Below are 27610 nucleotides of genomic sequence, written 5' to 3' on the forward strand. Positions count from 1 at the left end.
ACAACGGATACACAGAAAATATTTGCGGCAAGTGCCTTAGTGCTTCCGAGACAGGACTTCGGGAACGTTAAGTGCTTTGCTTGCTTTAACCTTCAGATTGTTTATGTGCACTAGGAAGTTCAGCTTCTTATCGAATAAAACCCCCAAACACTTGTGGTCTTGTTCGATTGGCAGTATGGCTTCATGTAGTTTCAAGATACGGTCCGGTTGTAAGCAGCTTTTTGGCGAAAAAGCCACAGCAGCAGTTTTTCAGAGGAGAAACAAAAGACATTTTTATTTGCCCATTGTGTCAACTGATTTAAAATGATTTGAAATGTTCGCAAGTTAGCATGTGCGATGCACAGCACGCAACTTGGAGATCCTCAACATATAAAGAATGCATTATAGAAGATTGCATATTTCTGTATCTGGAGTTCATTTTCACCATGGACGGTGCTGTACGTAGAATAGAACACTGTGGCACACTATTTTCCTGGACGAATAAGCATGAAAGCACTGTGCCCAGACGCACCTGAAATGTTCGATTGGACATAAAGTCCGCTGGACACCTCAGCATCTTGCCACGAATCCTTAAGTGTGCAATAATCTTGGAATATACCAAATATACATGTAGCACCGAAGGCTTTATCCAAGTCAAAGAAAATGTGAGACAGTGTTGTTTGTGCACAAAGTCACTGCATATTTCATGTCCTAATCGAACAAGGTGATCAGTTGTTGAACCCTTTTTATACCCACACTGATGATTGTCTAACAGATTTTGTGTATGGCCTTCAGAACACTTTCATAGGATTTTGTCAAACAGAGAACTAATTTAGAACACATGCTCTGAGGATGGCGCTCGTTACAGAGAGGCCCGCATTACTGCACCGAAGAAGAGTGGAGCTCTGCGCTACGGAGCTCCAACCTTTCACGTCACATATGGGCTGTCCAGACAACCCACAATGCCGCGGTGAGGTTTGCTTTTCCTGTTCCAACGTGGGAGCGGCCCACAGCTTTATCACTTCCCTGAAAAGGGAAGTGATGAAGCCATTCGTGACAATAGGTCCTTGGCTGACTGCATTTTTCTTGACTTTTCAAAAGCCTTTGACAAAGTGTGTCACAAACTGCTCATTTATAAATTATGACTACTTAACTTCGATCGCTGCATTTTAATCTGGATTGAAAGTTTGCTTGCTAACCATTCTCAGTTTGTTTCAGCTAACGGCACGAATTCTGAAGAATGCACAGTCCATTCTGGTGTACCGCAGGGCTCAGTCCTCGGTCCTCTTCTTTTCCTCATTTATATTAACAATTTACCATCTTGCATTTGCTCATCTGTTCATTTCTTCGGTGATGATTACGTAATTTTCCGAGAAATAACAGGTCCAAATGACGCTGCTCTTCTTCAAGTCGACATTAACGCCGTCTTTGAGTGGTGCAATACCTGGCTTATGGAACTAAACACTAAAAAATGCAAATTCATGCGAGTGTCTATAAATATTACTAGTTTACCCATTTATCACTTAAACAATGTACTACTTGATAGCGCATCTTCATATAAGTACCTCGGAGTTCACATCAGTAGCAATCTAACATGGGATACTCTCTCATGTTGTCTGCAACGCTAATCTCATGCTCGGCTATCTTCGTCGTAACTTTGCAAAATCGCTTTCGTCTCTCAAACTAATGCTATACAAAACACTCATTCGCCCCAAGTTAGAATATGCCGCTTCGGTTTGGGATCCGCATTATAATAATTTGGTACATTCGCTTGAAATGGTGCAAAATAATTCGGTCCGTTTTATACTCTCTTAATTATAATCGAATCGCGAGCATCACGGTAATGAAAGCTAACATTAAGCTACCTACGCTTGCTTCTCGGCATGCGATGCTTCGCTTAAGGCTTTTTCACAAACTGTATCATCATCCTTACCTGCGCGATTTACTAATACTTCCTCCCTGTTATGTTTCGCACCGTCTGGATCCTGCTCATGAAGTTGGCATTCCGTTGTGTAAAAGAGAATCATTCCTACAGTCGTACATACCACGCACATCAAATGATTGGAATTGCCTTCCCAAATTGGTAGTAAAATTCTCAGATCATGAAAAATTTGTGACTTTATTAACTAATGCATTGTAACACCTTGTTGTATTTTGCCTTTTTATAGCAATTATTGTATAATTAGAAATACTGGACTGCTTCTTTATATTTATAGTATTTTTTGTAACATGTATTCTGCCTCTTCATAAGTATTATCGCATAATTAGAAACATCGTGCTGCTTCTTGTAGTTAAAATTTTGTTGCTTTTCTGTATTTTATACCACTTTCCTCTGTAATGTCTGTAGATGGTGAGGGTATAATAAATAAATAAATAAATAAATAAATAAATAAATAAATAAATAAATAAATAAATAAATAAATAAATAAATGTCAGCGGCTTCCACCATGTTGGTTTCACCCATGAGGGGTTCCGCCCTGCGCACAAAGCCCGTTTTTTCCATTGATTGGCATGGCCATTGGTTCAAGCCTTCATGATTGTGGCGCTCCCAGTTACAGAATCGTAGACATCACCCAGTGCACGACCTCATATTTCTTTGAGTCTTGCAAAACTTGCAACTTCTTGTCAAGTGACGCAGCTTTACGCTTTGTTGGCGCACCTATGCCGCTTGCACAGAGCATTTCTGCAATCTCTGAGAGAGAGAGGGATGATGCCGTTAACCTTTTCGCTATTCTCTTTTTTTTTTCTTTTTCTCTCCTATTAACACATGCATGATCGCCAGCGACACGGACGCAAAGCAGCTGGCACCATCTTGTAGCATACTGCGTCAACTTACAACGCTCTCAGTGCCTTTCGCAATCGGCAACTAATCAATATTCAATTTTGACTCTGACCCCATTCAATTCATATTTGATTCGGTCTGAAAAATTGCTATATGCACACCCGCATTATAATAAGTTACACACGTTACACGGAGCGCTTAAATGTATCATTTAATGATCTGCAGGTGCTTTTGGTGCAGGTACTTACAAATCGGTGCTTTTGTACAATATTGTCAAAATCGTTTAAGGTTCCCTTTCATACATTCCCGGAAATTAGGATCTTTCGTCACCAGTGTTCAGTAAATTGCCAAACAGCAAATGGGTGCGAGGCCCACACGATCGAGAGCATTAGGCGCTCACCACGGCTGCTTCCGCCACTGTACGTTTCCTATTCTTAAATCAGCAAATCTCGTCGGTCGTCGCGCGTTGCCTCCACAGCCATCACAGCCAACACTATTGCGATAAGCATGTTCACCTATACGTTTCACAGCACCTGTAGCATAGTGTCGTTGCAAGCCTAATGCACGCATTTAATAGGCGATAATCCAACTGCACAACTGTTCTCTGTCGCAGGTGGCGTGAAATGAGGGTTATGTTTCGCTGTTGCGGCATCAAATTTCGGCATCACCCACCTACTCGATTTCATTTCGGTTTCCCGTCACCACATTAATTCTAATGACGAGACATAAAAACACAGAAATATGTTTTATTTTCCATCTAAATCTGCAAAGAACACCAAGAATAAGCATAATCAACAAAAATATTTTGCGGAGGTTTTTCAGCAATAGGGGGAGAACCCCAGGATGCAAACTGGAAGTGGGCTTCAGCCAAAGTCACCTAAGGCTTCGTTCTTAATTTTTATAGACAGCTATCATCATTTGTGAACCATAGGTGTACATTTCATTGCTTTACATCACATGTGTGACACCACATTTGGATATCTTGCATCGGCCTGTCTCCTCTGACCTCGGTTTCAAAAGACAGTGAGTCCCGTGCCAAACTTCTTCCTCGCCCATGTTCCTGCTTTAAACTAACAAATGCTGCTTGCTGCGTCAGTTAAGAGCATATGAGGACACTTGGCCTACCTGATGCAGCAGAACACCTTGCCGCATGCTCCATGTCTATAGATGTTTAATTGAAAATTGAAGTAGTTCAACATGCCTACTGACACTCTACAGTACCATGGTGCAGTGTTCTCGTATGTCTGCTCAAGTAATCAGCCCACGAAAAAAATTTGCAGCAGACAGTGCGACGGTATGGTCGGTCACCTGTACAAAAGCTCCGGTGTTGCTTCCTGGCACTCTTCAGTGAGAATTTCTGAGTGCATGAAGGGCATTGAAATGGATTCCCGCCCGTGTGGGTGTGCAGGTGTGCCTTCATGCTGGACTTGCGTGAGAAGCACCGAGGGCATGTTGGTATTGAAATGGCTTCTCGTCTCTGTGTAGGTTCACAGGTGTTTCTTCATACTGGACTTATGCGAGAAACATTGAGGGCATGAAGGGCACCATCATGGCTTCTCACCTGTGTGGGTACCCACATGGCTTATCAGGCGTGTCTTTCATGAGAAGCTCCGCAGACATGAAGGGCACTAAAATGGCTTCTAGTCTGTGTGGGTTTGCAGGTGTCTATTCAAGTGGTACTTGCGCGCGAAGCTTTGAGGGCATGAAGGGCACTGAAATGGCTTCTCGCCGGTGTGGGTGCGCAGATGGGTTTTCAGATGGGTCTTTCGTGAGAAGCTCCGAAGGCATGAAGGGCACTGAAATCTCTTCTCCCCTGTGTGGGTGCGCCGGTGGTCTCTCATGCTGGACTTATCCGAGAACCTTTGAGGGCATGAAGGGCACTGCCACGACTTCTCACCTGTGTGGGTCCGCAGGTGGGTTTTCAGCTGGGCCTTTCGTGAGAAGCTCTGAAGGCATGAAGGGCATTCAAACGGCTTCTCGCCAGTGTGGGTGTGCAGGTGTTCTGTCAGGCTCAACTTGCGCGAGAAGACTCTAGGGCAAGAAGGGCACTTAAATGGCTTCTCGCCTGTGTGGGTGCGCAGGTGGTCTTTCATGCCGGACTTTTGGGTGAATCTTTGAGGGCAGGAAGGGCACTGCCATGGCTTCTCGCCAGTGTGGATGCGAAGGTGGTCTTTCATAGTGGACTTATGCCAGAAGCGTTTAGCGCATGAAGGGCACTGCCATGGCTTCTCACCTGTGTGTGTGCGCAGGTGGGCTTGTAGGTGGCCCTTTCGTAAATATCTCCGAGGGCATGAAGGGCATTGAAATGGCTTCTCCCCTGCATGGGTGTGCAGGTGGTCTTTCATGCTGGACTTATCCGAAAACTTTTCAGGGCATGCAGGGCACTGAAATGGCTTCTCGTCTGTGTGGGTTCGTAGGTGTCTATTCATGCTCGACTTGCACGAGAAGCTTTGAGGGCATGAAGGGCACAGCCATGGCTTCTCACCAGTGTGAGTGTGCAGGTGGGCTTTCAGATGGTCCTTTCGCGAGAAGTTCTGAAGGCATGAAGGGCACTGTAATGGTTTCTCATCTGTGTGGGTGCGCAGGTGATCTTTTATGCTGGACTTACGCGAGAAGGTTTGAGGGCATGAAGGGCACTGAAATGGCTTTTCACCTGTGTGGGTGTGCAGGTGGTATTTCAAGTTGGTTTTTCGTGAGAAGCTCTGAAGGCACGAAGGGCACTGAAATGGTTTTTCACCTGTGTGGGTGTGCAGGTGGTCTTTCAAGTGCGTGTTTCGTGAGAAGCTCTGAAGGCATGAAGGGCACTGAAAAGGCCGCTCACCCGTGTGGGCGCGCAAGTGCCTCTTCAGGTTGTCCCTACTTGATAAGCTCTTAGAGCACAAATGGCACTTAATCAGATGCTCGCCAGAATGGACCTTGGCATGTGCTTCCGGACGAAACTGTTTATCAGCCTCATAGTCACAGAGATGATCTAGGTGGAGGCATCCCTGCTGTGAATTGTCCCCGCTGGTTGTTGATGTGGAAATAGAAGGCCTCGATGCTGCACAAATGAAACAAAAGTAGTACAGCTGAACCCACTTATAACAATATTCATATGCGAAGAAAATTCCATTGTTATAACTGGGTTGCACGAAACAAAATCCAAAGGAATGGCATGGCTGTTGCAAGAAAACTATAATGGTGGGGAGGCCAGTGCCCCCCCCACCACCTTCCTTCATCCGGCTGCTGATTGTGTTGACTCTAACTGTTCAACTCTATTTGGCCGACACTCCGATCACGTGTAAGAAGACGCGGCTGTCAGCATTCAAGAATGGCACAGCTATAACAACTTGCAAAGCGGGGTCACGGGCGGCAAGTGATATGTGAGCTCCACCGAGGCATCGCTTTGGTGGCCTCAAAAGGAGACTGTTAAAAACTGCGAGAAAGGTTGCCACAGCAGCCCCTCAGCTTGAGAATTTCAGAAGAAACGCTGGCGCGATAACGCCACCAGCACCTCATCATGTACTTCTCACTGCTTTGCACGAGAAAACCCTATGTCCGTCAGCTTTGCTTGCTTTACTAAAGCGAAGCTTGCCGACAGCCTTCTCCAAGGCGTCCCGGTGCTCCACAAAGTGCAGCAGAAGGTCTCTCACCAGAACGAAGCCCCAGAGGGACTGAATCACTTGCAGGGCCCTCCTCCAAGGACAAGGTTGATGCAGCCTGCCCTACCGCGTCATTGCTGCCGTCGTCGCTGTCCAATGCAATGCATGTTCGCAACGATGGCCTCATTGGTTAGAAGCCCTTGCTTTCTAAGTATATAGCAGTGCGCTTTCGTTTCAGTGCGAGGCAACGTCGTTTAACGTTTTGCATTGCTATTGATTAGCGGGCAGATCAGCCGTCTTCCTTTTCGGCGGCGAGTCAAACGAGGCCGAGAAACCACATGACCAGGTACGACTTCAACGCTAGCACCAAAGACGAATCCGAGCGCCTTAAACTATTGGCACAACTGCATGGTATAACGAGTCGGTGCACAATCTCGGAGAAGTGCAGCACTATATCAGTGCAGTTGGCACGGCCCATTTGTGTTTCCGAGTGTGGTGCACCGTAGAGCTATGGGCACAGTCCATTCTTTTTCGGAGGGGTGGAAGGGTGACGGGAGAGAGGTGCGCGAGGCTGGTGATGAGGTGAAGGCTGGCAAACAGCGCTGCGGCGTGTGGCGGCTCAAATGTTTTTTTTTTTTTTTTTTTCAACATTACCTTTCGGCACGGACACCCAGTGGCCAGACTACATCGTTCTAACCGATAATGCGGCCTGGGGGCATTGTAGCAAGCAGGTTATTTGACCACAGGAAACATACAAAAGTTGACTGTACTGTTAAAACTGATATCGTTATAAGTGGGCTCGACTGTATTATGAAATGTGCAAGAAGAACCGATACTAAAGTTATTCATGAGCTTCCTTTTTTGTCTTTTTTTTTTTTATTTGGGATGTCTTGAGGGTGATTTCAGGTATAATGGAACAAATTACACCTAGTGGCCCTTTTTGATTTATTCAATATTTCTGCATCTGAACGCTTCATGACTGTTTGTGAAGTCCACCCGTATAAATTATTTTTCAGAATAGTAAAAAATTATGAAGTGAGAGAATCTGGACTGTTTGAAATTTCTCACGGATTTCTACGACCCTTAGATGACAGTGTCAAAAAGCTTCAACCCAGCTTTCTCTCTGATCCTCAATCAGCACTGGAGGTTTGAAGGCCATATTTGGCATTTGCAAAACTTACGATTGGTTGGCATGACAAATTTCTTATATGGGACAGTTTTACTGCCCATCTTCTTAAAGCTTACATTGTTTCTTTTTTTTTACATTTCGACCCAGCCATCAGTAAATTTAAAACCCCCAATGTTCATCTGAAGCGCCAGAATTTCTGCCTTCTGATTTAAAACATCACCAAGCACTGACACTTGCTTGGCAACCATTGCTTTCAGCCACATCAGAAACGCTCCCTTAAGTTCTGGGTGGGCACCATGGCAGACATTCTTCTGTTCGGATCGAGCAGATTTCTCGGTGGCTTCTAAAATCAACACCTTGCTTTTTAGGGAGTCTAATAGAGTCTGCTTCGAAATTTCACATTCCTTTGTGACGTCCACTTGCGATCAGCCACTTTGCACTTGCCAGATAATGGTGGCCTTATATTCTATCATCAAACTGCTATAATTTCCTCGCTTCGAAGCCTTTATCGAAGTGGAGGCGGACGACGAAGGCGGTGTCAGCGCCATCTGCAGACGATCGGTTGTTGAAGCAGCTGAGCCTAGCGTCGCGGTATGCGGCGTGGGCCAGCTTACGCTTCACATAGTTTTGCCTGTTGAAGCCGCCACAGTGCCAATCGAAAGAGCGGCACCTCGCAGCTACACTCGATTATCGCCAGCACACAAGGAGGAAGCGCGGAAACATCCATGCTTGCAGTCACAGAGGGACGCGCTGGCATGCAAGCGTTGGTCTCGACAATCGGGATGGGCCGCCAGAAGGTGCTGAGGGCCATTGCACTACGTGCTCGTGTGCCCCCCAATATTTTGTAGCCGAGTGTACAACTGACCATATGCCACTGACAAGTGTCGACAGCAACGACAGCGTGAAGTCTCGTGGGAGGGTGCAGCAAGCGGTGCCTGCTATTGAGGCTGCACCGGAAATAAACGCTCTGAATTGGCCTGCGAGATGCGTAACGGCAGTTTGAGGCTGCAGAAAACCTACATGGTGCCGATGTTTACATTATCGGTAGCTCTTCACTTGCGATTGAGAGAAAAAGTCCGCAAAATCGAATGAGAAGAGTTTGAAACACGCAAAATTTTGGTTGTGATACACTGAGTCTGTGTGCCGCCATGTGATTTGGCGCGCTGCTGAGATAATTGTTGGTGCGTGGTATGTTCGAATTAACCATCGCTTATGCTCTCGCGATCAATTTACCGGGCGTTTTTGCCCATTTGAATACACATAACTTTGACAGGACAACAGCGTCAGTTCGAATAAACTGTAAGTTCGAATTAAGCATGTTCGAATTAACAAAGTTTGACTGTATGCTAGTTTGACTGTACGCTGTGACAAAGAACCCCCCATATCTGAATTCCACTTAGTTCCAGTAAACATTATGTAAACCATTTTGCAAATCTCATGCTTTAACTGCAAGCGCCCGAATTGCCGAGAAGAGGCTGGGCCTTGGTCAAGTGTTGCAAAATACCTTTAGCACAGTCATCCTGTATTTGCCATGTACACTGTGAACCCCCTAAAAAAAGTTTTCTTGTTTGCAGTTGTTTAACGGAGAAAGCGTCATCACTTTTTATCCTTACTGTGGCCAACACGCCAACACTGCAAACTCTGTGCAAACACATGTTAATACTGCTAGGGATGCAAAAAGAACACCTTCGGGCTTGACTTTATTACAGCCTTTGCAAACAATGTGATAAAATAGGTGGAAGCGTATAGCAGGATTGTCGCAGTGCACCGTTTGGTTTCTGTGAATAGAAATACTAACAGTGGAACTTTCGATTTTCACGGGAAGCTTTCTTGTGCAACGACTACCCTGTTGACAGTGACCTTGAAGACACCATGGTGGAATTTCTCTGCGAACGCCGTGCACGAGTTCTACTGATAACAGCAGATTCAACACATTGCAAAGGCAATGGAATTTGCTCACTAGTGTCTCACTTCTCGAAGTGGAAAGGCTCGACCTTTCGCATTAGCAAAAGGTTTTCGCACATTGTAACAGGAGCGCTGCAGAACAACAACTATACGCTTGGATAAATTGGCAGTACAGAAGAGGCCTTGTCAGCCACTGCGGTCTGCAAACACTGGGCAAAAACCCGATGCTGCTATCGACATGAGAGGATCAAAACGAATGTATGGCCAGCAATCACTTGAAGACACCTACAGGTCGGCTGAAGTGATAGCTTGTGTGCACCTCAGGTGCTCGGTACATGCTGCTCATGACCTGATGACAGTGTTGCGCGTGCCTAGAGCTGCTTAGACATGTGCTGTGGGACGTCGTGACTCAAAGCGATCCCAGAACAAGAATCCTGACAGTTCCCGTGCAGTTCTCGCTTCTCTCAATGAATGAGATGGCTACGCGCTTCGTAGACGCGGCAGAGTACATACAAGGACACTGGTTCATGGCAGTAGTCGTTGACGTTAACTCCCGGCTTACGCATGCATGTAATGTCAGCACGGAATACCCAGAAACAGCAGAAGAGGTTGCGATTGCGCTTACCGACCCCCTCGGCGAGGTAGTTCTTAGCGACTCACAATCCGCAGTTCGTAACTATGCGCGGGGGTGCATTTCCCTCAAGTTCTTCAGAGGCTAAGGAAAGCTGGTTGGCAGCACTTCGATAGCACCGCGATCATGTGGTTCCCAGCGCATGTCGCCACCCCCACCGACGAGGGCCCCCCTAACTTGAATGAGGTGGCACACTGCTCTGCGCGAGAACTGACCCGCCGCGCAGAGTCAGAGACACCCTCTTCGAGTTCGGACCTCCTGGTGCGAAGCACGCGAGAACGCTTAGTCAGATATAACGATATCGCCAAGCACTACCAGTTAGGCAGGAGAATATTGCTCCCACCTCACCCCAAACTAAAACGTCGCCAGGCAGTCGTCTGGCGACAGCTGCAGACACACACCTTCCCCAGTACGGTGCGATTGTGGCACATTTTCCCCGCGCAATACCCGAATGCTCTTTGCAAGTTATGTCAGGCAACTAAAGCAACACTCTCGCACATGTTGTGGGAGTGTCCTGTACAAGCAGCGAAAATGGCAGCAGCTCCAGAGGCTCTTGCGTCGAAGTGTGCCACCACTCTGCGCAGCTCCAACCTCAAGACACAAGAGTGGGCAATCCAGTGGGGCCGGGAGGTGGCGATGAAGCAAGGCCTCTAAGTCCCCTCATGGGAGACCTGAGACTGGGTCGTTAAACTTCGCCGGATTTTAATAAAGTTGTTTCCAACCATCCATGAGCATATTGATAAAACACGAAGTATGTTTTGTAGTTAACTGCATTAAAGAATTCTGTTTGAATTTAATTCACCTCAAACACAGCGGTCGACTTACATTCAGCGTTGATCTATATCCACGTTTTTATATTAATATACCAGTTTAGGCATAACTAAGAGACTCACTGGGTTTAACGTTATCATAAAGCCACGCAAGGGCTACAACAGCACCAGGGCAAGAGGGCTCTGGATTAAGCTCTGACACCTAAGGTGCTTCAATGATCTGAGTAGAGCAGTGTTTTTGCATTTTGCCCCAATCAGAATGCAAACAAGAATCACAAACCAGCTAAAATGTCCTCGGCAGCAGAATTTCATACACAGTTAAGCAGGTCGTACCAAGCTAGGCAGACCCCCCCCTTGGCTATTTACCACAAACTCACACAAGCAAGCAAATGTAAGAGAAATGCCGGTCACTGCCCACCTGAGGTGGAGCTTGACTGATCCACAGTCTCTATAGTCTGCACGCTCGTCGACTTGCTGGCTGCTTTGAAGGAGCACCCAACAGACTTGTCAGCCAGAGGCAAGCTGTACTGCGTGCCAACCTCCTTCTGACCGATCACCTTGGAAAGGGCGTGGCATGCCATTTTGGCAGTGATACTTTCAGCTAGGCTCATCCCATTTGTGAGGCCTGCAGAAAATAATTGCAGCAATTGCAGTCCTGTTACAGCATCGAGAACAAGAGGTAAATCCGACAATAGAATAAATGCCGGGGCATCTTACATTGCATAGCCGTAGAACACAACATAACCCTTTCGGTTCAGTATTCTTAAAGGGCTACAAGGGACAATGCACACTGAATACTAGAAAGCAGGGCAACCTTTTTTAGTGCAAGGTTTACGACAGCAGAACGTATCTCCAAGTTTTTTTTCAGCTCATACATTTTAAAGCTATTGGTGGAGTCTAAACTAATGCAAAGTGATTGCAAGATCCTAAGGTCATCGCCATTAGCATATGTAATGTCCGCTGGAGGATCCCAGTCACCCCATATCTTGTACCAGTTGATACCATCCTATGCTTGCAAATTTTCTATTTCATCACACTACCTGGATATCTGCTGTCCACGATTGCATGTCAGGTGAACTGGCACCCATTCAGTAGCCCCAATAGTACCTGCCCTACACATTATATGAATTGCCAAAGTGCATTTTGAACGCAATAGCATTCTTTAAGAACTTCACCCAGTTAGCAGTAGGTCTGTATGTATGTATGTATGCATGTCCGCACCTAACCTCTTTCCCGCCAACTTGTGTCCCTGAGTTGTCAAATGGGCAGCATCTGGCTGCTGTGCTGAGAGAACTGGGTTGAAAACCAACCGTCCCAACTTGGGTCGACTGAGCATGTAACATTGGGCATGTGCTGCTCTTCAATGACCCTGGGGCCTCTCCCAGTGATCTCAAGTTACCCCTGTCTTGCGTTATCTTATATGAAGTTGTGCCTGCAAATTTCTTGATTTCATCACTCCATCCAACTATCTTTCCTTTCCTTTCCTTAGCTTTCCTTTCCTTAGCACCCATTCTACAACTTGACAGACCACCGATTATCTGCCCTATGCAATACATGGCCTGCCGAGCTCAATTTTTTCCTCTTCATGTCAACTAGAATGTCAGCTGCCATTGTTTGGTCTTTTGATCCATGCCACTCTCTTCCTGTCTCTTCAAGTTACACCGAACCTTTTTCATTCCTTCGCTCGTTGCATAGTTCTTAACTTGTTTCCAAGCTTGTTACCCTCCAAGTTACTGCCCCCCCCATATGTTAGTAACCGTAGAATGTAATTATTCTACACTTTTCATTTCAATGATAGCAATAAGCTACCGGTCACGATTTAATAATGACTGCAGTATGCGCACTTTCATGGTTTGTTGTTTCTTTATTAGGTTCTTTGTTGCTTGGGAGAGCTTACATACTTTTTTGCCTTTGCGCCTTACCTCCCACTTCAATTGGTGCTTTTGAAATCAGCCTAGTTATGGCTTCAGTCATTACCATTAATCTTATCTTGATATTTCTCTTCTAAAGCTGCATATTTGTTTGAGAGCACCAGCATGAATTCATCTACTTTTACCCTGACTGTGTCTTGGTTGGCCTGTTTCAAAAGTCTTTAACTAATTTGGTCCTTCTGCCTTGAAATTGAGAACAATCGTAGACCTCACTAACCTAAAATCATTGCCATTTACCCTACCTAACGCTTCTACATTCTGCACTATGCTAGGTTGAGCACGGAGTATTGACCCTTTTTGCGGAGCAGTATGTTCTAGAGAAATGAGATAGCTCTTCGGGGGTGCGCCGTACATCGCCTCAGCGACCACGCACGAATACGAAACCATTACCACTTCTACCTTGCTTCTGTGCAATCAGCTGTCGGAAATTCAACTGAGTTTTCGCTAACACACTGAGCTGAAATCATGCTGAATTGAATCATGCGGATTGAAGGCGTGTGCAGTAGTTGGCTGCAAAAATAGTGACTGGCATATTAAGGAATGTAATGAATGTGTGTGGTCCCGTTCGCGGACCATTGCTGCAACTGGCCGTACGTGTTACCAGCGCTTTGACACGTACAGCTTTCCTTGAGGATACAGAAACTTGCTCATCCACCAGCATTGTGACGCTAACCTTTAAAAAAAAGGGGCTTCAGCACCGGTAGTCGGCAAGAGTGAGTACCGCTCGTTAAACAATGATAAAGGGAGTAGCGCCACTTCCTGTCCTAGTAGGTTTTGCGCACAGTATCTAAACAGATTTACCCCAACTGGCACGGAAACTTTCGCCCACTATTTTGCCAAAGTGTCAAGAATAAGTGAATGGGTGCACATTTGAATATATGCGCACTATATACACACAATAAATGAGGGTACTACACCAATAATGCACGAATGGTCGAAGCTAAATGTTTCGCGGCGGTCCACAAGAGTAAGCGAGTTACTAGAGATAATACATCTTTGCTACAAGGTATTACAATGAACTGAACAGCTACATTTCAAGCCTTGTGCATAGCAAGAACAAATCTAACGAAACTGAGCACACTCGCGAGTGATTAGGCAGAAAAAAATCAAATAGTGACCGAACCGAAAAACTTTACTGAGTCAGAAACGTGACAAGCCACTGCTTCAAGTTATATGCCAAATAAAGAACGAAGAGCAAAACACGCTAATCCTGATTCAATTCATGAGTGGAAAGTTTGGATAGCTGGGAAGACATTTTTAGCCCAGCTTTGAGAGCAAGCACCATATACGCTGCTCGTGCAGTTTGGACGTAGCTTAATCACCTCCGAAAGCGCTTTTGCATGTTTTCTGAAGCTTTGGCCAAAGCTTCGTGTCGTCCACCCTGTCACCATCTACGATATTGTTACGGGGATGTTGGGAGTATAGACTGGATGTATTTACAATATATACACAAGTAGGGTTAGTGTGGTCAAGATGGCTGACCAGCAACAACACGCAGACCCCAGTGTCTCTCGATCTTCTTCCTCTTTTCTTCCCTCCTATCCTTCCGTAACAATATCTCCAGAAACGGAGGTTTCCTAGACCGCACTGGCGTCATACACATCCATTGTAAACATGAAGGCAGTTGAGGCAAGCAATGGAAGCGCCACCATGTGATCAAACATGGCAGCGCCCACGGGATTGCCGCGAAAAGGGTCAATAAAATCCATTTCATTTCATGCCTTCTAGGAAGTACTACGCAAGTCGTGCCGTGCATACAATCTGATCACACAAGGTTCGGTGACCACAGACAACAGATAAAACCAGCGATAACATTCGAGAAACTTCCGATACAGCAAGGTGTGCCTTAGCTGAGTGACAACGTTGTAACATAGATTGGCCCATGAAAAACGTTCACCAAAAACAAAACTATTTACACGCATGTCAATACTGTAGAATTAATCAGCGTTGCCCGCTATGTCCTTATCAATTCGAAATCCTACCCTATATTTTCTCTTATGTAGAAGACCTTTGATTAGCACCCGCTGCTGCTTTGCGGGTCTGACCACCGCCTTAGTCAGGTGCTCCGCAGCCACATTGGGCACTTGCTGCTCTTCAGTGAACCACTCTAACGCCAACCTGGGTAATGAGGCATGTGCCACTTTACATATTATTCATTATACAAAACCTATAATCAACAATTGTGCGCCAATCCTAAGACTGCCAATGACATTAAAGTCGCGAATCATCTCTAAAGAACGGATGCACCACAAATTTTCTTCCTCTTAACCCTTTGCGGGTCTATTTTCTTTGCCAAATGCGAACCCCCAGGGTCGAAAATGTTTATTGCCGACTTATCATGATTTATTATTCCTTAAGGACCCTTAACACGGCATTACATAAAGGGGGGGGTGTATTGAAATGACATATAATGGAGCGAATTTAACAAAGAACCAACTACGTTACAAGTACAGAGCGCACAAAAAAAAAAATTTCTCATTTTGTTCACTTATAATGAAGTACGGTAATGAGCAGTGGAAAACAGAAGGCAAAAAAAGATCAAACACAAGGATGGGATGGAGCAAGTAATTAGGAATAAGCTAACAAATGAAGAGATACTTTATAATAAGAGATTGACACCCAATCGGACATTTAAATACAAGTCAAAGTGTGCAAAGCAAAATGGAAATCAATATCTTCTATTGGACAACGCCTGTAACATAAATGGTGCGAGAAAACAAAGAATGCGTAGTTCAAGTTATTTAACAAAGAGTGTAGTTAAGGACTGCCTGAATTTTTCTGGATTTCTCTCAAGAGCAACTGCTTCGGGAAGGCAATTCCAGTCTTCAATGGCTGCGGGAAGAAACGATTTGTTAAATGCATCTTCAGACTAACCTATTTTGCAAAAAAAAGTTCATGCAACTTTTATAGAGTGACGACATAGTGACAAAAAATATTTTCCAGGGTAAACATGCACGGTTTATTCGTAAATACTGATGGGCTTGCATAAACGCTTTATAAGAATAAAAAAAAAATACACTGAAATAGATATATTCCGATTCCACATTTGGGCAGTAGTCAGCACCAAAGGAATCACTGCTCGACTCACTTGCAGCAGAGCAAGCAGTGCGCACGCCCAAAGTGTAATCAAACCGTGTATGTGAGCGAACGGAAGAAAACCAAACGAGTGAGAAACTTGCAGTAATCCTCTTTCCCATTGCAAACGCGGGGCAATCGGTTGTCGCGAGTCTCCACGGCACCGCTTGTATGCAGTCAACCCAAAAAGTTTACGGGCCTCGGGATCTCAGAAAACGTCCACATTTTTAGTGGCCGGCCCAATAATAGTAATACCGAACATCCCAATGTTGTTCACCTATACTGGTAGAAGCTGTAAATGTGTACACTAGGTTACGTTGTGAGGCTCCTCGGAAGTTGGGCGTTTTCCCGAGATCCCATGGTCCATAAACTTTTTGGGCTGACTGTACCAGTGCCTACCTGTGAGCAATAATTGAGCAAGCATCTAGCAGTGACTCTTTGAGAGATTAGAAACCACACAGACATCCGTTTTTATTCGCGCAATCAACGGAAATGGCCCGCGAGACAAAACCAAAGCCCACCACTGCGCGAGTGGGAACGTGCGATCGGTCACTGAAACACCAGTGTAAAGAAGCTGTGGAATGAAAGCCAAGAAACTACAGAGATTAAAAAAAAGAATCTAAAAAAAAAGATTTCTTGTACACACACACAGTGGCAGCACTTGCTAGGTGACAGAGTTGAAAAATTGACACGTTTTTCAAAGATACAGATGCCGCGGTAATTCTACGGCATTGGTCATTTGGGACTTGTTTGCAGTGCTGGATATGACCCTCAAGGGGAAACCTAAACTTGAATGTCGGCTACTCTCGTTTGCTCCCTAGTCATCAACGCTGTCTTTGTGCACCTTCACGTTTTCCCTTTCAGTTTTCACTCCCATCGCTCCTTGTGTGGTCTGCAACTTTTCAAGCCTCCTTGTTACCCTCTGTGATATTATCCCATGTATTAATTGGTACCTGTGGAAGAGAATGACTGTACAATTTTATTTCCAAGAACAGCACCACATTGACAATCATGAATTCTTAATTCCTGTAGTATGCATTCCAACCCTCTAATTGTTTCCAACTTCCAATTCCAACTTCCTTCTCATGACCTCTGCCTAATTCGCCTAAGTGAATGTACCCCTGCACCAACTTTAGGGGCTTACTGCCAATCTTGAGTTCTCATTCTCTTGCCAGGCAACTGAACATTCACTCAATTATACATTAGAATCTGGTTATTTCGAACTACAAGGGGACCAGAAATTTTTTTGAATAAAATGGAGTTCGAACTAAGGAGAGCCCCTTCAGAATATGGCGCCCGATCAATTGTGTGGTACAGCACGCAAAACTGAAATCGTCACGGGGCTTGCATTGAAAAAGTCTTATCTTTCCTCCATCAGCACAAACATGGCCGGAAGAAGCCTAGGTTCCGTATAAAGTCCAAGTGCGATAAGGTCGCGCCTCATTTGCTGTGGGTGCAAGGGAAACCGTGCAAGAGTGAGCCAAGAAGTATGGTGGCTTGACGTGCCATTCTGCCACATGCCCAATGTTGGAGAAGACGTGATCACGCACTAGAAGGGAGGCGGCAGGTGACATGCGGTCACAACGTGCTGGGGGCTCCTTCCTGCTCATTTTAAGGTGGATGGAAAAGGAGGGTGCGCGCTGCTTTGCTTGCTCCGGTTCAGTCTCGGCTTCCCTCATGTCTTTTCTATCATTTTCATGGCCCTCAACATTACAGTAGCTAGCGATGAATCAAACCTTTGGACAAACACAAGCCGTCGGCTTGTGCTTGTCCTAGCCTATGCTGTCTTGATATCAGCCGGAGTCATTATGTCAGAATCCCTGCTTACAATAGGTGATGGGAGACTTCAAACATTTAACTGCAATAAAAAAAGACATAGCTTAATAAACGATTAATAAAACACCATGTTATGAACATAGAATGAGAAATGGGTTGCTGGAACAAGAGCAGAGAGACAAAACTATATCAAAGATGCATTCTGACCTCTGAAGTTTCCACCTTCTTAGCAAACAAGAACACAAGCCCTAAGCTTTTGCTGGCCCCTTCTTGAGCAAATTGTGTGAAAGAAATTGTGCAGAAATCATACACGATTTAGCGTGCAGAAATCTGCACGCTGCTGAGATAATTGTTGGTGCGTGGTATGTTCGAATTAACCGTCGCTTATGCTCTCGCGATCGATTTACCGGGCGTTTTTGCCCATTTGAATACACATAACTGTGACAGGACCACAGCGTCAGTTCGAATAAACTGTAAGTCCGAATTAAGCGTGTTCGAATTAACAAAGTTTGACTGTATGCTAGTTTGACTGTACGCTGTGACAAAGAACATATCTGAATTCCACTTAGTGCCAGTAAACATTATGTAAACCATTTTGCAAATCTCATGCTTTAACTGCAAGCGCCCGAATTGCCGAGAAGAGGCTGGGCCTTGGTCAAGTGTTGCAAAATACCTTTAGCACAGTCATCCTGTATTTGCCATGTACACTGTGAACCCCCTAAAAAAAAGTTTTCTTGTTTGCAGTTGTTTAACGGAGAAAGCGTCATCACTTTTTATCCTTACTGTGGCCAACACGCCAACACTGCAAACTCTGTGCAAACACATGTTAATACTGCTAGGGATGCAAAAAGAACACCTTCGGGCTTGACTTTATTACAGCCTTTGCAAACAATGTGATAAAATAGGTGGAAGCGTATAGCAGGATTGTCGCAGTGCACCGTTTGGTTTCTGTGAATAGAAATACTAACAGTGGAACTTTCGATTTTCACGGGAAGCTTTCTTGTGCAACGACTACCCTGTTGACAGTGACCTTGAAGACACCATGGTGGAATTTCTCTGCGAACGCCGTGCACGAGTTCTACTGATAACAGCAGATTCAACACATTGCAAAGGCAATGGAATTTGCTCACTAGTGTCTCACTTCTCGAAGTGGAAAGGCTCGACCTTTCGCATTAGCAAAAGGTTTTCGCACATTGTAACAGGAGCGCTGCAGAACAACAACTATACGCTTGGATAAATTGGCAGTACAGAAGAGGCCCTGTCAGCCACTGTGGTCTGCAAACACTGGGCAAAAAACCCGATGCTGCTATCGACATGAGAGGATCAAAACGAATGTATGGCCAGCAATCACTTGAAGACACCTACAGGTCGGCTGAAGTGATAGCTTGTGTGCACCTCAGGTGCTCGGTACATGCTGCTCATGACCTGATGACAGTGTATCGCGTGCCTAGAGCTGCTTAGACATGTGCTGTGGGACGTCGTGACTCAAAGCGATCCCAGAACAAGAATCCTGACAGTTCCCGTGCAGTTCTCGCTTCTCTCAATGAATGAGATGGCTACGTGCTTCGTAGACGCGGCAGAGTACATACAAGGACACTGGTTCATGGCAGTAGTCGTTGACGTTAACTCCCGGCTTACGCATGCGTGTAATGTCAGCACGGAATACCCAGAAACAGCAGAAGAGGTTGCGATTGCGCTTACCAACCCCCTCGGCGAGGTAGTTCTTAGCGACTCACAATCCGCAGTTCGTAACAATGCACGGGGGTGCATTTCCCTCAAGTTCTTCAGAGGCTAAGGAAAGCTGGTTGGCAGCACTTCGATAGCACCGCGATCACGTGGTTCCCAGCGCATGTCGCCACCCCCACCTAACTTGAATGAGGTGGCACACTGCTCTGTGCGAGAACTGACCCGCCGCGCAGAGTCAGAGACACCCTCTTCGAGTTCGGACCTCCTGGTGCGAAGCACGCGAGAACGTTTAGTCAGATATAACGATATCGCCAAGCACTACCAGTTAGGCAGGAGAATATTGCTCCCACCTCACCCCAAACTAAAACGTCGCCAGGCAGTCGTCTGGCGACAGCTGCAGACACACACCTTCCCCAGTACGGTGCGATTGTGGCACATTTTCCCCGCGCAATACCCGAATGCTCTTTGCAAGTTATGTCAGGCAACTAGAGCAACACTCTCGCACATGTTGTGGGAGTGTCCTGTACAAGCAGCGAAAATGGCAGCAGCTCCAGAGGCTCTTGCGTCGAAGTGCGCCACCACTCTGCGCAGCTCCAACCTCAAGACACAAGAGTGGGCAATCCAGTGGGGCCGGGAGGCGGCGATGAAGCAAGGCCTCTAAGTCCCCTCATGGGAGACCTGAGACTGGGTCGTTAAACTTCGCCGGATTTTAATAAAGTTGTTTCCAATCATCCATGAGCATATTGATAAAACACAAAGTAGGTTTTGTAGTTAACTGCATTCAAGAATTCTGTTTGAATTTAATTCACCTCAAACACAGCGGTCGACTTACATTCAGCGTTGATCTATATCCACGTTTTTATATTAATATACCAGTTTAGGCATAACTAAGAGACTCACTGGGTTTAACCTTATCATAAAGCCACGCAACGGCTACAACAGCACCAGGGCAAGAGGGCTCTGGATTAAGCTCTGACACCTAAGGTGCTTCAATGATCTGAGTAGAGCAGTGTTTTTGCATTTTGCCCCCCATCAGAATGCAAACAAGAATCACAAACCAGCTAAAATGTCCTCGGCAGCAGAATTTCATACACAGTTAAGCAGGTCGTACCAAGCTAGGCAGACTTGGCTATTTACCACAAACTCACACAAGCAAGCAAATGTAAGAGAAATGCCGGTCACTGCCCACCTGAGGTGGAGCTTGACTGATCCACAGTCTCGGTAGTCTGCACGCTCGTCGACTTGCTGGCTGCTTTGAAGGAGCACCCAACAGACTTGGCAGCCAGAGGCAAGCTGTACTGCGTGCCAACCTCCTTCTGACCGATCACCTTGGAAAGGGCGTGGCATGCCATTTTGGCAGTGATACTTTCAGCTAGGCTCATCCCATTTGTGAGGCCTGCAGAAAATAATTGCAGCAATTGCAGTCCTGTTACAGCATCGAGAACAAGAGGTAAATCCGACAATAGAATAAATGCCGGGGCATCTTACATTGCATAGCCGTAGAACACAACATAACCCTTTCGGTTCAGTATTCCTAAGGGGCTACAAGGGACAATGCACACTGAATACTAGAAAGCAGGGCAACATTTTTTAGTGCAAGGTTTACGACAGCAGAACGTATCTCCAAGTTTTTTTTCAGCTCATACATTTTAAAGCTATTGGTGGAGTCTAAACTAATGCAAAGTGATTGCAAGATCGTAAGGTCATCGCCATTAGCATATGTAATGTCCGCTGGAGGATCCCAGTCACCCCATATCTTGTACCAGTTGATACCATCCTATGCTTGCAAATTTTCTATTTCATCACACTACCTGGATATCTGCTGTCCACGATTGCATGTCAGGTGAATTGGCACCCATTCAGTAGCCCCAATAGACCGTCAGTTACCTGCCCTACACATTATATGAATTGCCAAAGTGCATTTTGAACGCAATAGCATTCTTTAAGAATTTCACCCAGTTAGCAGTAGGTCTGTATGTATGTATGCATGCATGTCCGCACCTAACCTCTTTCCCGCCAACCTGCGTCACTGAGTGGTCAAAATGGGCTGCATCTGGCTGCTGTGCTGAGAGAACTGGGTTGAAAACCAACATCGGCCCAACTTGGGTGACTGAGCATGTGGCATTGGGCATGTGCTGCTCTTCAATGACCCTGGGGCCTCTCCCAGTGATCTCAAGTTACCCCTGTCTTGCGTTATCTTATATGAAGTTGTGCCTGCAAATTTCTTGATTTCATCACTCCATCCAACTATCTTTCTTTTCCTTTCCTTAGCTTTCCTTTCCTTAGCACCCATTCTACAACTTGACAGACCACCGATTATCTGCCCTATGCAATACATGGCCTGCCGAGCTCAATTTTTTCCCTCTTCATGTCAACTAGAATGTCGGCTACCATTGTTTGGTCTTTTGATCCATGCCACTCTCTTCCTGTCTCTTCAAGTTACACCGAACCTTTTTCATTCCTTCGCTCGTTGCATAGTTCTTAACTTGTTTCCAAGCTTGTTACCCTCCAAGTTACTGCCCCCCCATATGTTAGTAACCGTAGAATGTAATTATTCTACACTTTTCATTTCAATGATAGCAATAAGCTACCGGTCACGATTTAATAATGACTGCAGTATGCGCACTTTCATGGTTTGTTGTTTCTTTATTAGGTTCTTTGTTGCTTAGGAGAGCTTACGTAGTTTTTGCCTTTGTGCCTTACTTCCCACTTCAATTTCTGCTTTTGAAATCAGCCTAGTTATGGTATCAGTCATTACCTTGAATCTTCACATTTCTGTTCTAAAGCTGCATATTTGTTTGAGAGCACCAGCCTGAATTCATCTACTTTTACCCTGACTGTGTCTTGGTTGGCCTGTTTCAAACTCTTAACTAATTTGGTCCTTCTGCCTTGAAATTGAGGACAATCGTAGACCTCACTAACCTAAGATCATTGCCATTTACCCTACCTAACGCTTCTACATTCTGCACTATGCTAGGTTGAGCACGGAGTATTGACCCTTTTCGCGGAGCAGTATGTTCTAGAGAAACGAGATAGCCCTTCCGGGGGTGCGCCGTACATCGCCTCAGTGACCACGCACGAATACGAAACCATTACCACTTCTACCTTGCTTCTGTGCAATCAGATGTGGGAAATGCAACTGAGTTTTCGCTAACACACTCAGCTCAAATCATGCTGGATTGAATCATGTGGATTGAAGGCATGTGCAGTCGTTGGCAGCAAAAATAGTCACTGGCACATTAAGGAATGTAATGAATGTGTGTGGTCCCGTTCGCGGACCATTGCTACAACTGGCCGTACGTGTTACCAGCACTTTGAGACGTACAGCTTTCCTTGAGGATACAGAAACTTGCTCATCCGCCAGCATTGTGTCGCTAACCTTTAAAAACACCCGTGTGCTTAGATTTAGGTGCACGTTAAAGAACCCTAGGTGGTCCAAATTTCCGGAGTCCCGCACTACGGCGTGCCTCATAATCAAATCGTGGTTTTGGCACGTAAAACCCCACAATCTAACCTTTAAAAAAAAGGGGCTTTAGCACCGGTAGTCAGCAAGAGTGAGTACCACTCGTTAAACAATGATAAAGGGAGTAGCACCACTTCCTGTCCTAGTAGCTTTTGCGCACAGTATCTAAACAGATTTACCCCAACTGGCACGGAAACTTTCCCCCACTATTTCGCCAAAGTGTCAAGAATAAGTGAATGGGTGCACATTTGAATATATGTGCACTATATACACACAATAAATGAGGGTACTACACCAATAGTGCACGAATGGTCGAAGCTAAATGCTTCGCGACGGTCCACAAGAGTACGCGAGTTACTAGTGATAATACATCTTTGCTACAAGGCATTACAATGTACTGGGAGCGGCCCAGACATCACTTTTTTTCCGTGCTCACGTTGGTTTCAACGGGAATTCAGGGCGCAGGCTCCTTTCCCAAGCGCATGGCCCCTGAAGAAAGTCGAACGCCAGGCCGGGGCACGCTTGTACCCATTTGAACCAGTGGGTGCCCGGCTGCGGTGGGAATCAAACCCATAGCCTCCCGCAGCCGAGGCGGGCGCTCTATTTCAAGCCTATTGCATAGCAAGAACAAATCTAACGAAACTGAGCACACTCGCGAGCAATAGGCAGAAAAAAATCAAATAGTGACCGAACCGAAAAACTTTACTGAGTCAGAAACGTGACAAGCCACTGCTTCAAATTATATGCCAAATAAAGAGCAAAGGGCAAAACACACTAATCCTGATTCAATTCATGAGCGTAAGGTTTTGATAGCTGGGAATACATTTTTAGCTTTGCTTTGAAAGCAAGCACCATATACGCTGCTCGTGCAGTTTGAACGAAGCTTAATCACCTCGAAAGTGTTTTGCACGCTCTCTCAAGCTGTTCACCAAAAACAGAACTATTTACATGCATGTCAATACTGTAGAATTAATCAGCGTTGCCCGCTATGTCCTTATCAATTCGAAATTCTACCCTATATTTTCTCTTATGTAGAAGACCTTTGATTAGCACCCGCTGCTGCTTTGCGGGTCTGACCACCGCCTTAGTCAGGTGCTCCGCAGCCGCATTGGGCACCTGCTGCTCTTCATTGAACCACTCTAACGCCAACCTGGGTCACGGGGCATGTGCCACTTTACATATTATTCATCATACAAAACCTATAATCAACAATTCTGCGCCAATCATAAGACTGCCAATGACATTAAAGTCGCCAATCATCTCTAAAGAATGGATGCACCACCAATTTTCTTCCTCTTAACCCTTTGCGGGTCTATTTTCTTTGCCAAATGTGAACCCCTAAGGTCAAAAAAGTCTATTGCAGACTTATCATCATTTATTAACCTTTAAGGACCCTTAACACGGCATTACATAAAGGGGGGGGGGGGGGTGTATTGAAATGACATATAATGGAGCGAATTTAACAAAGAACCAACTACGTTACAAGTACAGAGCGCACAAAAAAAAATAATTTCTCATTTTGTTCACGTATAATGAAGTACGGTAATGAGCAGTGGAAAACAGAAGGCAAAAAAAGATGAAACACAAGGATGGGATGGAGCAAGTAATTAGGAATAAGCTAACAAATGAAGAGATACCTTAAAATAAGAGATTGACACCCAATCGGACATTGAAATACAAGTCAAAGTGTGCAAAGCAAAATGGAAATCAATATCTTCTATTGGACAACGCCTGTAACATAAATGGTGCGAGAAAACAAAGAATGCGTAGTTCAAGTTATTTAACAAAGAGTGTAGTTAAGGACTGCCTGAATTTTTCTGGATTTCTCTCAAGAGCAACTGCTTCGGGAAGGCAATTCCAGTCTTCAATGGCTGCGGGAAGAAACGATTTGTTAAATGCATCTTCAGACTAACCTATTTTGCAAAACAAAGTTCATGCAACTTTTATAGAGTGACGACAAAGTGACAAAAAATATTTTCCATGGTAAACATGCATGGTTTATTCATAAATACTGATGGGCTTGCATAAACACTTTATAAGAATAAAAAAAAATGTCACAGTTTCGCCCTAAGGGCGAAGCGATGAATGCGATAGCAACACAGCAATGTCATACGAAGTAAGGTGAGCGGCTTTGGTAGCAATATGAATTGTAGTAAACATGAGCTGATTAAGTAAGCAGGTGTGCTGCGGCGCAAATAGACCGACATGAAGAGAGACTCGATGCACCACGAGAAGGCGAGTGTGAAACGGTGGTGTTGATGAGAAGCGCTTCCCGTGGGCAGCGCGTGCGAAGGGACACACCTGTAGCGCTGCACTGCCGACCCGGGCAGCATTGCATGTGTAGCGTGCGTTGGAAAATGTGGCCCGACTATTACTAACTGATTGAACAAGCGTGGTGTGAGCGCACACAAACAAACATGAACAGATCACACTGAATGACTGCAGACAACGACTGTCAAAACGCTGGCAGCAAGCACGTATATACGCCGCAGCAGCGGGCGAAGGTACGTGCGGTCTATCGCTTCAACAGAAACTGAGCGGCGAATGCACAGTGCATAAAGGTCAGAGCCGTGTGGAGATAAGAGACGGTGCGGCGAGCGACGAGCGCGGTTGTTGGCAGAGTAGAAGTGCGCCCCCCCCTCCCCCCGGCGGTGGCTTCCCGCTTCCTTGCTTGCGCGTAGGAGAGATAAGCGACGGTGCGGTCGAGCGACGAGCGCGGTTATTGGCAGAGTAGAAGTGCCCCCCCCCCCCCGCTCCCTCCGGCGCTGGCTTCCCGCTTCGTTGCTTGCGCGTGGGAGATTGAGTGCGTTCGCTCTCCGTGATAGCGCGCGTCCCTGCAAGCTTCCGCTCAAGCATACGGCGCACGGTGAAGATTTTATCTATACGGAACCTCACGGCGACGCCGACGGCAGAAATCCGGTTGAAGTGTCCATATAATTGCTATCGCAATAAAATATACACTGAAATAGATATATTCCGATTCGGCATTTGGGCAGTAGTCAGCACCAAAGGAATCACTGCTAGACTCACTTGCAGCAGAGCAAGCACAGGGTTCGTACAGGTTTCCAAGGCAAAAATTCAAGGATCATTCCAGGACTTTCCAGGACCTGTCACAGGTTTTTCAAGGCCTCAAAGCAAGATCCAAAGTAGGATTTCCTTACTCTAAAATTTCCAAAAATAACTAGTTTTATTGCACTTACAATAAATAAATGTATATCACAATTATAATAAAAATGTCTAGCCTTGATAACTTCTCAAGATCATAACACAAAATGAACGCCTACAACAGTGGCTGAGATTTGTCCAGTATAGGCTGGGTAAAGTTCACCAAAAATATTCAAAACATTCAGCATAGGGCTATTGCACTAAAATAAAAAGAAATAAATGTATATCCGAATGATGGTAATGTCTAGCCTTGATCACTTTGCAAGTTCACAACAACACAAAAAAAGTTCACAAAACACAATGAATGCTCCCAACAGCTACTCTGACTTCTGAAGTATTAACTGGGCAAGTTTACTGAACATTTCCAAACCATTCAGTGTAGTCTTGCTACACATCCATTATATTATAACAAATAGATGTATATTGCAATTTTGTAAAACATGCCTTGATCATTTCTCAAGTCTGCAATATTAAAAGTTAACACAACGAACACTCACAACAGCTGCTCAGGCTTCTGCAGTATCAGCTTGGTTGGTTCATCAAATATTTCCAAAACATTCAGCATACCGTATTTTCCGGTGTATAAGACGCATTTTTTTTTCTGAATTTTTCGTCGGTGCGTCTTATAGAACGGTGCGACCTCTGTACGTTTTTTTTTTTCCGGAAAAAGTGCCGTCAAAATCGGATCCGATGTTACGGCCACGCGAAGCGCGCTGGTTGATTTAATTGCTACGGGTTCTGTGCGCACTATCGAGGTGCCGGGTTCTCGTGATAAAGTCCCCAAGCGCCGTGCGAAAACGATGGAGAAGCAACGCAAACGGCGGTAGGCCGACCCCCCGAGTCAATCTACCCCTAAGTCGTCCCATCTGCAGATAAGATACAGCGCGTGCCGCTGCGCAAACTACGCAGTTGCTACGAGAGTATAGTCAGCTTCCCCCCCCCCCTCCCGGGCTGCCTTCCCACTTTCCTCCCTTGTGCGCGATTTGGCTCACCGTCGCACGCTTTCACTCGCACATACAGCATACGGCGGCGGGGACGTTGTTACCGCCCTTGGACTTTATACGGAACATCGCGGCAACCACGACGGCAGAAATGCGCCTAGAGTGGAAATATATGACACCTATATGCTTGCGTGTGACCCGCTTTCACGGAGCGAAACATCACTGTAACTTTTTTTAAATCACTTACCGAAAGAACAGGTGCGTCTTATACACCAGCGCGACTTATATACGTTGCTTTCTTTTTCCGAAAAAGTGCCGTTTTGAGGGGGGTGTGTCTTATACAAAGGTGCAAATTATAGACCGGAAAATACGGTAATGTTATTGCACTTATATTATCACAAATAATATAACAAACCTCCACCCAAAGGCACTGAGCATTAGTGGTAAAGTTGCTCCACAATAGCTCTTTTTAGCTTCACTAGCTTTACCTCGCGCGCAAGAGTGAAAGTGGGACAAGGCAGCCCCACGGGCGAGGAGTGAAACGAACGATAGGGTGAGGAAAGCAGCGTACACACTGCCAGCAGAGCCAGCACCGAAGCGCGGCACAAGTCTCTTGCTCCGCTCTGTTCACGGTTTGACGCGGTGATGCCTTTTATTTTTCTCGTGCAGTTCTGCAAAACGGAACCATGTGTGCTCGCGCCGGTGTATTGTTTCTGAAATGGAGAGTTTGTAAGATCGGCGCCGATCTACCACAGAAAGGAGGTCGCAATGTCGATATCAGAGTGCATTGCTCACG

At 45.6% G+C, this 27610-nt stretch overlaps 2 protein-coding genes and 2 long non-coding RNA genes across 9 annotated transcripts in view; 2 read left to right on the forward strand and 2 right to left on the reverse strand.

Annotated features, from left to right (window-relative positions):
• Positions 1–27610, reverse strand: part of LOC119453144 (zinc finger protein 425-like) — a 204268-nt gene that overhangs the window by 13338 nt on the left and 163320 nt on the right. For 4 of the 6 annotated variants that reach the window (XM_049667595.1, XM_049667597.1, XM_049667598.1 and 1 more), the window contains 3 exons: positions 20435–20641; positions 11196–11402; positions 5583–5801 (listed from right to left, as the gene is read on the reverse strand). In XM_049667595.1, coding sequence (XP_049523552.1) covers positions 5583–5801; positions 11196–11402; positions 20435–20641 — 633 coding nt within the window. Of the gene's footprint in view, positions 1–5582; positions 5802–11195; positions 11403–14690; positions 14827–20434; positions 20642–27610 lie in introns of all 6 variants that reach the window. The other 2 variants (XM_049667600.1, XM_049667599.1) reach the window with 2 other exon arrangements.
• Positions 1–27610, reverse strand: part of LOC119453142 (zinc finger protein 709-like) — a 193547-nt gene that overhangs the window by 6175 nt on the left and 159762 nt on the right. The gene's annotated exons all lie outside the window — the stretch shown is intronic.
• LOC125945570 (uncharacterized) overlaps positions 3502–27610 on the forward strand; it is a 125197-nt gene continuing 101088 nt past the window's right edge. Inside the window, exon 1 of the long non-coding RNA XR_007467010.1 lies at positions 3502–3692. This is a non-coding gene — a long non-coding RNA (uncharacterized LOC125945570). The remainder of the gene's footprint in view (positions 3693–27610) is intronic.
• On the forward strand, positions 5132–5701 carry LOC125945571 (uncharacterized). Its single transcript, XR_007467011.1, has 3 exons — positions 5132–5178; positions 5347–5489; positions 5574–5701. It is a non-coding gene; the product is annotated as an uncharacterized LOC125945571 (long non-coding RNA).

Source organism: Dermacentor silvarum, chromosome 5 (assembly GCF_013339745.2).
Source record: "Dermacentor silvarum isolate Dsil-2018 chromosome 5, BIME_Dsil_1.4, whole genome shotgun sequence".
Classification (NCBI taxonomy): Eukaryota; Metazoa; Arthropoda; class Arachnida; order Ixodida; family Ixodidae; genus Dermacentor; species Dermacentor silvarum.